Below are 13,417 nucleotides of genomic sequence, written 5' to 3' on the forward strand. Positions count from 1 at the left end.
TTTTTCAAACTGGAGGTCTGTGACCAATGGAATGCCACAAGGATCAGTGCTGGGTCCACTACTTTTCATAATATATATAAATGAATTGGATGTGAGCATAAGAGGTACAGTTAGTAAGTTTACAAATGACACCAAAATTAGAGGTGTAGTGGTCTGTGAAGAAGTTTATGTCAGATTACAAGGGGATCTTAATCAATAGGCCAATGGGCTGAGAAGAGGCCGATGGAGTTTAATTCAGATAATTGAGAGGTGCTGCATTTTGGGAAATCAAATCTTAGCAGGACATATACACTTCATGGTATGGTCTTAGGGAGTGTTGCTGAACAAAGAGACCTTGGAGTGCAGTTCATAGCTCCTTGAAAGTGGAGTCGCAAGTAGATAGGATAGTGAAGAAGGGATTTGGTATGCTTTCCTTTATTGGTCAGAGTATTGAGTACAAGAGTTGGGAAGTCATGTTGCCGCTGTATTGGACATTGGTTGGACCACTGATGGAATGTTGCGTGCAATTCTGGTCTCCTTCCTATCAGAAAGATGTTGTGAAACTTGAGAGGGTTCAGAAAAGATTTACAAGGATGTTGCCAGTCTTGGAGGATTTGAGCTATAGGGAGAGGCTGAACAGGCTGGGACTGTTTTCCCTGGAGTGTCGGAGGGCTGAGGGGTGACCATATAGAGGTTTCCAAAATTATGAGGAGCATGGATAGGGTAAATAGACAAAGTATTTTCCCTGGGGTGGGGGAGTCCAGAACTAGAGGGCATAGGTTTAGGGTGAGAGGGGAAAGATATAAAAGAGACCTAAGGGGTAACCTTTTCACGCAGAGGGTGGTACGTGTATGGAATGAGCTGCCAGAGGAAATGGTAGAGACTGGTACAATTGCAACATTTAAAATGCATCTGGATGGGTATTTGAATAGGAAGGGTTTAGAGGGATATGGGCCAGATGCTGGCAGGTGGGACTAGATTGGGTTGGGATATCTGGTCGGCATGGACAGGTTAGACCGAAGGGTCTGTTTCCATGCTTTACATCTCTATGCTGCTATAGTAAAGCAAGTGTTTGTGATGTAAAAGAAAGTAAACTGAAACAAAACAAATCAAGCTACCTAGTTTTACTACAGTTTAAAAAAAAATCAAACACCTGGTTGAACTGATAGGTATTTGCTCTCCAGTGCCATCATTTTACAGTTGATCAAAATCCAGACAAATTCTCCTTCCCTATCAAATCTGTAGATTACTTTAACTGCTTATTTTCAGTTCCTGTCCTGGGAAATGCAAAGCCCTTTCCATAACCAATCTCACCACAGAAAGCTTAGACTTCCTTAGTCCTTTAATATTCTACAAATATTTATGGTCTGGAAGCTTTCTCAGATTATAACCCTTCTGCTGCAGTACCAATTTCCTTAACTGCTCTAACCGATCCCCTTTTCTAGAGAAACTGTACTTGCATTTGCTACAGCCAGGTCATCTTTGAACTGAAAAAAAAAGCTTTCCCAATCTCTAGGTTTTCTAAGCTGAAATCATTCAAGACAAGCTAATCCTTAAAGACACTTTCTGTGATACATACTTGCTTAAAATCATGGTTCTGAAAAGTTTAACCAAGTAATTATTGAACTCCATTGAATACAAATTCATGAACAACCATATGCCACTAGTTTAAAATCCAAATACTTAAAAAGAATTATACTTATATACCAAGCATCTTCTACTACAATTACAAAAGAAAATAGTGCAAGCTTATGGGGTAGAAGGTGAATTGCACCTTCACAGGGCTAACACAGACATGATAGGATGAATAGTCTACTCCAATGTCAAAAGCAATCAATAATTGTGAGATTCATACACTGAAAATGTTCAAGTTTAACATTCTTCCTATTGCATCTTCTAAATAGAGATTAATAAACAGAGACACTGAAATTTGTAACAGGGAATGATAAAGGATCACCTCTGGTGGCATTGCTGTGTCTATTGATATTGGATTGAATTGTTCTATTGATTGCCAAATGAACTTCTGTTTTGTAGAATTCTGTTTTCCTGTATTATCAGAGAGGGATTAAGAAATAGAAAACTGTTAGGAGTGACATTTGCTCTTAAAAGTATCTGTTAAGGATCATAAGTATCCTGTCCTTAATTTTGTTCAGAAGTGTGAACAATAAAGTAAATTTTACAGAAGCCAGCATTATTGGGAAAAACTATTTAATTGATTTAATTGTGATGACTTGCAATGTTATCCAGGCTATGGACCTCTCTTGCTTCATTCTGGCATGTTTACTATTTCAATTTAATTTACTCCCAAATATAATTTGGTTGTGGAATGAAGACATTAATGTATTAACAGAAGTATTCTTTTTCTGCATTCAATAAATGTGTAAGGAGAAAAATATATTTATGAGGAAGCTAACAGAAGTAATTTTCACCTTACTGCTGTAAACCCTGAAGAATAGCACAATTTTAATTAATAGGAACAGTGCTCCTTTCATAATTAGCTTCACAAAACATCTTTTAGCCTGTCATTCCTCTCAAATGTGACGATAAGTTAAAGCAACTGTTACTGTGTGATTGAGGTTGTTGATAGGGTGGATTAATCAGACTGCCTATAGTACGCCAGCATTTCACTGAGTACATCAGGGGTGGAGATGCTGTTTGGTGTCTGTGTTCCAGTATTAGGAGATATGTGAGATCAGGCATGAGTGTTGAGTGTGAGGCGTGAGAAGCAGACATTGTAGCTAATTGCAAGCTCCAGAGACAGAACTTCTGATCCAATTGCACCTGGATTACAGAAATCTGAATATGACTGAGACAAATTGTAGAAAACAAGGGTTCAAAAAATGTCGGAGTGCTACTTTCAACATTGATGGATTTAGTTTCACCATACGTAAGTGAATAGACTGTGATTGAAAGAGTTTGAGACCTGAATAACTTGAACTGCATTCTGTATGCATGTGTATTTTTCAAATGTACCCTGATACAGATTTAGTTTCATGCATTTATTTTTGAGGAATTTGCATATCATGTGGAAAAGTAACCAAAATGTAATGCAGCATTTTGACTAGTTCAGTTCTGTCCACCTTAAAGTCTTATAATTTAGATGGCTAACATGCATCGTAAATAGAGTTGTGCTTGAAAAATCCTCACAACTCTAGTTATAGTGAGTGATCAGCAGGAATGATACATGCATGGCGTATACATTAAAATAGATGTAATACTTTCTTAAAAGCATGTAAGTGTCAATTGCACTAGTGATCACACCAGATGATCCTTAAAATGGACTTAACCAATCTAGTGCAAACCAATGTCTTATGTCTGCCACCAAAATCCAAAGGCTAAAGATGTTACAATAATGCTATTTCCCCACATAAGCATTGCTGCACCGCCGAAATTGATTAACTTTGGTTATAAGACATTATACTTATGCAAATATGTTTGCATAACATTGAGAAATTATGAAAACATGTACTGTTACTGCTTTTCATCTTTTAATCTGATTTGCAAGAATATTTAAGCACTCTAATTAACTCTTGTCAGCATGAGAGTTTTGTTTTAATGACAAATCCTGCTATTAACAAATGCAAACCTGTTATATTGAATTGCTCTTAAATATCCAATGAATTTTGAGAAGCAGCACTTTTCTGACAGCCCATTATAAAATGAAAGTAAGTAGCAATGTCCTGTAAATTGTTGATGTACGATTAAGCGACATTAATTTGATGATTGCTGCATTGCATTGAAAAGATGACATCACTAAAAATAAGTAAGATCATTTTTTTGCTTGCATGAACTTTACAAAAAATTTCAAAAGCTGGTGCTTGCCGTCTTACTGATAAAATGCTCTGTGAGCTGATTGCTGTCTCCATGGTGACAAAACAGGACATGATGTCACATAGTGATCGCAACGGCAGCCAGCAACTTCTTTTAGCATCCAGCTCCCAGTCGCAGCTTGAAATTCAACGGGTGTCTCATTATTTGTGTTTATTGAGTAATTAGTACAACTTGCCTCTCCTCACACATTAAACTTTGAAATCAGTCTGACTTATATTGCATCTGGTACTGACAAGACTGTGGGCGATAAGACACCTCCAGGTTCTTCATGACTTGTTATTAACAAGCTGTGTTGGGCCTCCTATTGGACTTATTACTGGCAGATAGAAATCCTTTGTGGGCACTCCTTCAGGCACCTTGAAGGGGATGATACTAAAAACCTTGAATTTAGGTTCACTTGAATGTGAAATGAAAGATTCAATCATTTTACATGTGCAGATGAATTTAAAATAAAACAGTTTACATTTATAGCTTGTCTTTACTCTAGTAAAGTATCCCCAAAGTATTTTGCAGTAATGCAATCAGACAAAAATTGACAATGAATTAAAGGAGACTAAAAGAAATAGAATTTAAAAAGAGCCTTAAAACAATGAAGTGGAACAGCAAAAGATTGAGGACAAGAATTTAGGAATCCTGAGGCCTAGTTGACTGAAGGCAGGATGCCAAAGGTGAGATGCAGGAATTAGGGGTGTGGGTTGTTCAGGTTAGAAAGAGTACAAAATTCCTTCAGGATTATTGGCATGGTGGAACACATGTTGATGTTTGGAGGGTGAAGAAGTTAAGAGGCAAAAACACAAGAATGAAAATTTAAAATTTGAAGCATTGGTGCACCAGGAGTAGGGTGTCGTTTTGGTCAGGGATTTCCTGCAATAACTTCTTTAGCACTGCTGCTTTCACATCTTTGGATTTGGGTAGTGCTGACAAAACCAGCATTTATTGCTCATCCTTAGCTTCCTTGATGCTTGCTGCCTTCTTGAACTGCTGCAGGTCCTTGTGCTGTTGGTGAAGATGTTCCATTAATATGACCCAGCAATGTTAACTGGTTCTCTTGCCACAGATACTGTTAGACCTATCTTGTATTCCCAGCATTTTCTGTTTTTGTTAAGAAAACATAATCTAGTTGGACAGAGAGAAATACTTATCATAACTGGTGAGAACATTTTAGGAACACAAACTAAAGTGAGTAAAAGAAAAAAAACTGGGGAGTGGGAGTGTGCGGGAAGGGGAGACAGTTGGAATGGCAACAATGATAACGTACATTTATATATGGTCTTTAACATTGTTAAAAGATTTCCAAAATGTTTCAACTAGTTGCATCATTTGAATAATGCTCTATAAATTCAACAGTGCAATGCCTGTTTATCATTCCCTCAGTGGTTTACTGAGTCTGTAGTGCACTACTCACAATGACAGCAGCAATATAACAACATTCTAAAATCTGCAATAATGTCTACACATTAAATTCGCGTGCTTTTTGCAAGATCTATTTTTCGTTCTCGATGCCCAAAGACTTAGAGTCATGCAGTTTGGAAACAGACCCTTCAGTACAACCAGTCCATATAATCCGAATATAATCCGAAACGAAACCAGTCCCACCTGCTTGCTCCTGATCCATACCCCTCCAAACCTTTCCAATTTATGTAACCATCCAAATGTCTTTTAAACATTGTAATTGTACCTGCATCCACCACTTCCTCAGGAAGTTCATTCCACTTAATGTGTAGAATTAACTCACTTCTTTTATGTCTTTTTTAAAACTTTCTCCTCTCACCTTAAAAATGTGCCTGCTGGTCTTGAAATTCCCCATCTTTTGGAAAATACAACTATCATCAACTCTGTCCATACCTTTCTTTATTCATAAACTTCTATCAGGTCACTTCTCAACTTCCTACGCTCCAGTGAAAAGGTCCCAGCCTATCCAGCATTTCTTTATAACTCAAACCTTCCATACCCGCAGCATCCTAGTAAATCTCTTCTGAATCCTCTCCAGCTCAACAATATTGTTCCTATAACTGGGTGACCAGAACCGGATACAGTATTGCAGAAAAGGTCTCACCAATGTCCTTTACAAACTCAATATAACGTCCCAACTCCTATACTCAAAGGACTGAGCAATAAAAGCAATCATGCCAAACATCTTTTAACCTTGATGTCAAGAGTATGTTGCTGGGAAAGAACAGCAGGTCAGGTGCCATCTGAGGAGCAGGCGAACTGAAGTTTCGGGCATAAGCCCTTCATCAGCTTTGAGAATGATGCACCCCACCAACCTCTACATACATCACATCATCCCCTGCCACTTTCGCCACCTCCAAACAGACCCCACCACCAAAGATATATTTCCCTCCTTACACCTATCAGCGTTCTGGAGAGACCATTCCCTCCGTGGCTCCCTCGTCAGGTCCACAACCCCCACCAGCCCGCATCCTAATCCTAGAACCTTTCCCTGCCACTGCAGGAAGTGCAAAACCTGCACCCACACCACTCTCTTCACCTCCACCCAAGGTCTCAAGGGATCCTTCCACATCTGTCAGAAATTTACCTGTACCTCCACCAATGTCACCTACTGCATCCGTTGCACCCGGTGTGGTCTCCTCTACAGGACACCTTCTTGCGGGTCGTTTCAGAGAACATCTCTGGGACACCTGCACCACCAACCCCACTGCCCCGAGGGTGAACACTCCAACTCCCCCTCCCACTCTGTCAAGGACATGCAGTTCCAGGGCCTCCTCCACCTGACACATTTTGGAGGAACACCTCATATTCCACCGAAGGACCCTGCAACCACAGCGGATAAATGTGGATTTCAACAGCTTCCTCATTTCCCCTCTCCCCACATTATCCCAGTCCCAAGCCTCCAACTCAGCACTGCCCTCCAGACCTGTCAATCACTCACCCCTCTGACCTATCACCTTCTCCCTCACCTTCAACCACCTATCATTTTCCCAGCTACCTTTCCACCAACGCCACCCCCCTCCCATTTATCTCTCAGCCCTGGCCCACAAGCCTCGTTCCTGATGAAGGGCTCATGCCTGAAACATTGATTCTTCTGCTCCTTGGATGCTGCTTGACCTGATATGTTTTCCCAGCAACACACTCTCAACTCTGATGTCTATCATCTGCAGTTGTTACTTTCTCCTGTCTATATATGATGCAAACATCAAAGAATTATGTACCTGCACCTCTAGGTTCCTCTGTTCTACAACACTACCCAATCCCCTACCATTAATTGTATAAGCCCTACCCTGGTTTGTTGTATTAAAATGCAATTCCTCGCATTTATCCAGATTGTATTCTGTCTGTCATTTTTCAGTCCATTGAGCCATTTGATCAAAATCCTTTTGTAATCCTAGAAAATCTTCTTCATTGTCTACTATGCTACCACTTTTGCTATTGTCCGTAAACTTACTTACGATGCCTCCTACATTCTCATCCAAATTGTTAATATACAGACAAACAATAGAGGACACAAAACCAATCCCTGTGGAACACCTCTGGTCACAGGCCTCCACTCCAAAAAATAATCCTCCACCATTACTCTCTGTCCCCTGCTGCTTAAGTTTTGTGTAATACAACATAATCATAGTGATCATGACTGCTACTTAATGAATCATGCAGAACTACTTTTTAAATCGCTGTTCATGAGATGAGAACATTTCTAGCAAGGCCATAATTTATTGTACAACTTAAAATTACCCTTGAGAAAGTGGTATTGAGCTGCCCCTTGAACTGCTGCAGGTCATGTTGTGAAGGACATCCATAGAGCTATTAGGTATTTTTACAAGGGGTTTTGTTGTGGTGAAATGATAGTGGCCCCACCCCTGGACTAGGAGGCTTGGATTCAAGTCCCACTTTCTCCATAGGTGTGTAGTAACATCTCTAAATAGATTGATTAGTTAACCAGTAGAGAAATGATGTGACACACCTGAACCCAGGCCCAATAGCTCAGGGGTCAATGCTGTTAGGAATTATCTCTGATAAATTGATACACCTGACTGTGTTGAAAGGGTATTTAGAGTTAACCTTATAAATGATCAGCTTTGAAATGCTAACTTTGTTTCTCTCTACAAAGATGCTGCTATCTGTTATGAGCTAATGTATTTTGTGTATTTATTTCAGATTCCTAGCACCTGTGCTATTTGCCTTTGTCAGAGTCATCCATGTTCCTGTATGTTTAGAATCTTGCTCCTTCATTAATTCTGGCCATTGTTTGACTTATTGACATTTTTGCCTGGATTGCTCTTGAAGGTTCCTTTTGTCTGCACTGAGAATAATTTTGTTACTCTTATTGCTGCTTCTTATTTTATAAGTAATCTAAATGTAGTTAAGGGTGGTTTTAGAGGGTGTTTCTTTGGACTGAAGATTGTGAGGAGTGGTAAGGAGGCAAAATGAGAGCAAGCTGCTGGAATAAGCTGGCAGAAGGTGAGGCAGCAACCAGGAGAGCACATATCTGCTAAAACTCTTGGCCAAGCAGGATTTGCTACAGACTACAAAATTTTAGCTTCAGCTGCAACAGTCCAAACCAGTTGGCTGAATGATAGCAGTAATACACAGTGCCCAGCAGAGGAACAAACAAGATGTCCATTAGAGAATGGATAGCAGTGCCTCTCCCCTGTAGGTAAGGTCAGGTCCTGCCTCAGTAACTGAGGACTGCAAGGTTCCTAGTGAGTATAGCAGTAATTTGACAATTCAAAGCCATCTTCATCAGTGACTACCCATTTCCCCCTACTTGCTCACCACTCCAACAAATATGAGGATATCTGTTACTGAGCTTCCATGCTACTGGTGTCAGTTGTGATGGAATCTGATAGGTCAGTCATGAGATTATCCATTTCACTCAGTTCCACATTTATTGATAGAATTGATCACCAGGTCCTTAAAGAACAGAATGGTATTTTATCTGCTCCATGAAAGTTTGAGACAATACTGAATATTCTTCAACCTTCTGCACAAACACTCTGGCAGGCTGTCCAGTGCACTGTGCTGTCGATGAATATGTCTACAAAGTTTACGCCTGTAACCTGGGCCCTTTAGACCATCTCTGCAGCAAGCTTAACTTCAACGAGTTAATACCTGTGGCTTCTTATTCTCTCCTTAGCTATAGTGCAGTTATATCCAGTGAGGCAACGCCAGACGACGCCTCCTTTAAGCTAACCTCTAATGTCCAGTTGGGGTCAGTAATGTGAGATCAGATGTTATTAATCAATTTGTTTAGATGTTTTATATCATTCCACTGAAGCAGGTGGGACTTGGAATTGGGCTCATAGCTAAGAGGCAGGGACATTACCACTGTACCACAACTGCATGAACTATGAAGTACAATTAGTAGTGACAGGATTTAAAACTACATCACTAAAGAGGCTGGAATTTTAATCCAGTGCCTTTGGCTGCTTGGCCAGATTAGCAGTGTGCTAGAATCTGATAAATGTATTTTCTGGTTTTCTGGGTTCTGGTGCTGAATGCTATTGACATTCTTAGCAACTGATAATGAAAGATTGGCAAGTGCTTCTGTAATGGAGAGCAGAGGGTAAAGGAGTGGTCGGCAGACCTTTTCAGCAAATATCACCTTATCCAGTGGCTAGGATAGTCCGTTCTGGGCTAGGGAAGGGATGGAGGTTGGGGGCTAGGTGAGAGTTAGCAGATTTATTCTTCTTTCTCCTATGGCAAGCTGTTCCCTTGTGTTATGTGCAACCTCCTCCTGTGATACAGAGTGGAGCGTGTTTCTGAGATTCTTACAAGAGGTTTAAAGACTGTGGGTGCCAAGGTGCAATCATTTGTGTATGTGTCATGAGAGGAGAGTTGTGGGTGAATGAGACTTTTTTTTTAAAATGCAGAGAAGGAGAGTGAATGAAGTGTGTTGCAGTGATTGCAAGAGTATGTGGGTGAAAGAGGATACTGTTGAGTGTGTTGTGGGTGTTGTAATTAATGAGGTGCAGTTGTCTCAGCAAGTAATTCAATAATCTGCCTTGTACAATATATTTTCCCTGCATTGCAACAATGTTCCTGAGTAGTGTTTCTAACATTGTTGTAGTCAAGAGTGAGCTCTCACTGTCACTTGAGGATGCTCAGAGGACTGCCTTCCCCAAGAAAAAGAATAAATGTCCCTCTTCACTGTCTGCGCTAAAATCTCCAGTGCAGCGTTAGCCACATTTTTCCTCCAGTTGATCCAGAGTCTTTGCAGCCAGACAGCTTTTAAGTAGTATCCTGCATTCCCAATGTTCACCCCATGCTGCCATGAGCTAGTTAAGCAGCACTGGCTTCATGCACAAATGGTTAAGGTAGCTCCATGATTATTAGCTGTATTGAAGCACAGCTGACTCTGTCCAACTACATTCATGCGATATCTGATTTTTTGGTCAATATGTTCAGTTTAAATGTCTCAAAGTTTCCATGTAGTGTAGAACTGAGATAGTACTTCAAGTTATCTATGCACTATTCTAGTGAAGATGTTAAACAAATTTATGCTGGGTTACCACTGGCATTAAAGTTATGGGCAGATATATTTGGTAAAGTTTCCTTCTGTGCAATTTATCAGACAAGTCAAACCTTTAACAGATTAACATTGCCTTTCAAAGAAGAATGGCATTTCAGACAAATACAGGATATTCATGTGTTCCTACATTGCATTTGTGCAACTTTTTTTTTGCTGAAACACTAAGGCATAATTTTCAACTTTCATGGAGATGGGAATACAGCCCTGGTGGTAGCATATTGGCAAACCCTATTATACCCTGTTTGATTTCCTATCCATAGAAGTCAATATTACGTCCTGAGTTCCATCATTGAAGCATATATCATGGAATATGGCTCTTTGTGCCTCCAGTGGGCCTTTGGAAGAATTAGACTAGGACAATGGGACTCATTGGATATCTGTCATATGTGGCTATTCAGGAGGCTTGATTTTGTTATTATATAATTATATACTGCTGCCAGCTGTAGCAGTATTGCTATGTTTGCTGTTCATAGTAAGCTCATAGTAAGTCTTTTAATTGGACTTTGCTCATGATTCATTTCAATGAGCGTAAGAATATTTCATACACTAGCCACAAAATTGAATTCTGTATCACCTGCAATTTTGTTGTTGCAGGTGTCAGGTCCATCTGCACCATATGCATCCACTCTTGTGAGGTTCATGCCAAATGCCATTTTGAGTAGGTTGTTCATGCTGGACCCTTCTGTGAGGCGTTTATAAAGTAGGTAGATCATAATATTGATTGTAAATGGGGTGTAGAACTAGTATAGGAAGAGGGCATCAGATTTCTAAAGAATTGGGACTGGTAGAGGCAGTTGTTTTAGACAGGTGGAGCCTATATAAGTTGGACAGGTGACACCAAAACAGGACTGGGACTGAAAACCTCAAAGGGAGGTTTGCTCATGCTGTTGGGGTTGATCTAAACTAGCTTGTCAGGGAATGGAAACCTGACCAGTAACACAAATTAGAAGGAAGTGAAGTTAGTAACAGGAAGTCAAAAAGTTGCCAGCGAGACTAAAGTCATGGAAACAAAACCGAGCAAGGAGTCTGCTTTGAAAGTGGAATGATGTCAAAAAGACAAAGTTGAGGCACTCCGCTGTTCACCACAAGATGAATGATCTAAAAACATAAGTTGATGGAGTGGTTATGATATAATTGATACTACAGGAAATATAGGTACCTGGTGACTATGATTGGGATCTGAATATTCAAGGATATTCGAAGTTTAGGAAGGACAGACCAGAAAGAAATAGTAGTGGCTTTGCACAGATAATATGGGGTGGAATCAGTATTTGAGAAAGGGAGAATCTCAGAGCAGATCTATGCATGGAGCACATGGAAGATGGACAATACGGTTATCAAGCGTAACTTCAAATCTACGTATAGACTGGAGAAACCAATTGAACATTGAAGCTGTGGAGGATGAGTTTCTGGAACATATTAGAGATGGTTTTCGAGAGCAGTGTGTTCAGCCAACTAGGGGATTTGCTATTTTTAGGTCATAGAGTCATAGAGATGTACAGCATGGAAACAGACCCTTCGGTCCAACCTGTCCATGCTGACTAGATATCACAACCCAATCTAGTCCCATCTGCCAGCACCCGGCCCATATCTCTCCAAACCTTTCCTATTCATATATTCATCCAAATGCATTTTTAAATGTTGCAATTGTACCAGCCTCCACCATTTCCTCTAGCAGTTCATTCCATACATGTACCACCCTCTGCATGAAAAAAGTTGCCCCTTAGGTCTCTTTTATATCTTTCTCCTTTCACCCTAAACCTATGCCCTCTAGTTATGTACCGCCCACCCCAGGGAAAAGACTTTGTCTATTTTACCTATCCATGCCCCTCATGATTTTGTAAGCCTTTTATAAGGTCACTCCTCAGCCTCAGACGTTCCAGCGAAAACAGCCTCAGCCTGTTCAGCCTCTCCCTATAGCTCAAACCCTCCAACCCTGGCAACATCCTTGTAAATCTTTTCTGAACCCTTTCAAGTTTCACAACATCTTTCCGATAGGAAGGAGACAAGAATTGCATGCAATATTCCAATAGTGGCCTAACCAATGTCCTGTACAGCCGCAACATGACCTCCCAACTCCTGTACTCAATATACTGACCAATGAAGGAAAGCATACCAAATGCCTTTTTCACTATCCTATCTATCTGTTACTCCCACTTTCAAGGAGCTATGAACCTGCACTCCAAGGTCTGTTTGTTCAGCAACACTCCTGAGGACCTTACCATTAAGTGTATAAGTCCTGCTAAGATTTGCTTTCCCAAAATGCAGCACTTCGCATTTATCTGAATTAAACTCCATCTGCCACTTCTCACCCCATTAGCCCATCTGATCAAGGTCCTGTTGTAATCTAAGATAACCTTCTTTGCTGTCAACTACACCTCTAACTTTGGTGTCATCTGCAAACTTAGTCTAGTATAATGAAAAAGGACAAATGAGCAATCTTATTGTAAATGAACATTTTGGGATGAGTGGTCACAATAGGATGGGATTTTAGATTATGTTTCAAAATGGAAGTAGTTGAATCTGAGACGAAGGTGTTAAAATTTGAATAAAGATATTTATGAAGGGGCAAGACACAAATTGAGTGAGGTGGATTGGGAAAATAGATTAAAAGGCATGACTGAACCTAGGCATGAATAGTCTTTAAAGAGCTATTACAGATCTTGCAGCAACTAAACATTTGCTCAAGACGCAAAAGATAAAAAGAAGTCAAACTGTGGCTAATAAAGCAAATTCAGGATTGTATAAGATTAAAAGAAAAGGTCTATAAAGTTTCCAGAAATTGCTATATTTCTGAGGATTGAGAGGTTTATAGTATGCAGAAAGGAGGAACAAGAAGCTGATAAGAAAGGGATTCTGGATTAGTGGTGCTGGAAGAGCACAGCAGTCTCCACATCCGAGGAGCAACAAAAGCCCTTCATTAAGGCTTTTGCCCGAAGCATCGATTTTCCTGCTCCTCAGATGCCGCCTGAACTGCTGTGCTTTTCCAGCACCTCTAATCCAGAATCTGGTTTCCAGCATCTGCAGTCATTGTTTTTACCCTGATAAGAACGAGAGACTAGGATATTAATATAATCTAGGAAAATACATAAAGGTGAACTGTAAAGTTTCTGGGGG

At 40.2% G+C, this 13,417-nt stretch overlaps 1 protein-coding gene across 4 annotated transcripts in view; it reads left to right on the forward strand.

Annotated features, from left to right (window-relative positions):
- The first annotated feature begins 2,647 nt into the window (after positions 1-2,647).
- Positions 2,648-13,417, forward strand: part of LOC140477346 (dual specificity calcium/calmodulin-dependent 3',5'-cyclic nucleotide phosphodiesterase 1A-like) — a 647,210-nt gene continuing 636,440 nt past the window's right edge. For 3 of the 4 annotated variants that reach the window (XM_072571037.1, XM_072571039.1, XM_072571041.1), the window contains exon 1: positions 2,648-2,866. In XM_072571037.1, coding sequence (XP_072427138.1) covers positions 2,782-2,866 — 85 coding nt within the window. In that variant the 5' untranslated portion in view covers positions 2,648-2,781. The remainder of the gene's footprint in view (positions 2,867-13,417) is intronic. The other variant, XM_072571038.1, reaches the window with a different exon arrangement.

Source organism: Chiloscyllium punctatum, chromosome 5, assembly GCF_047496795.1.
Source record: "Chiloscyllium punctatum isolate Juve2018m chromosome 5, sChiPun1.3, whole genome shotgun sequence".
NCBI lineage: Eukaryota > Metazoa > Chordata > Chondrichthyes > Orectolobiformes > Hemiscylliidae > Chiloscyllium > Chiloscyllium punctatum.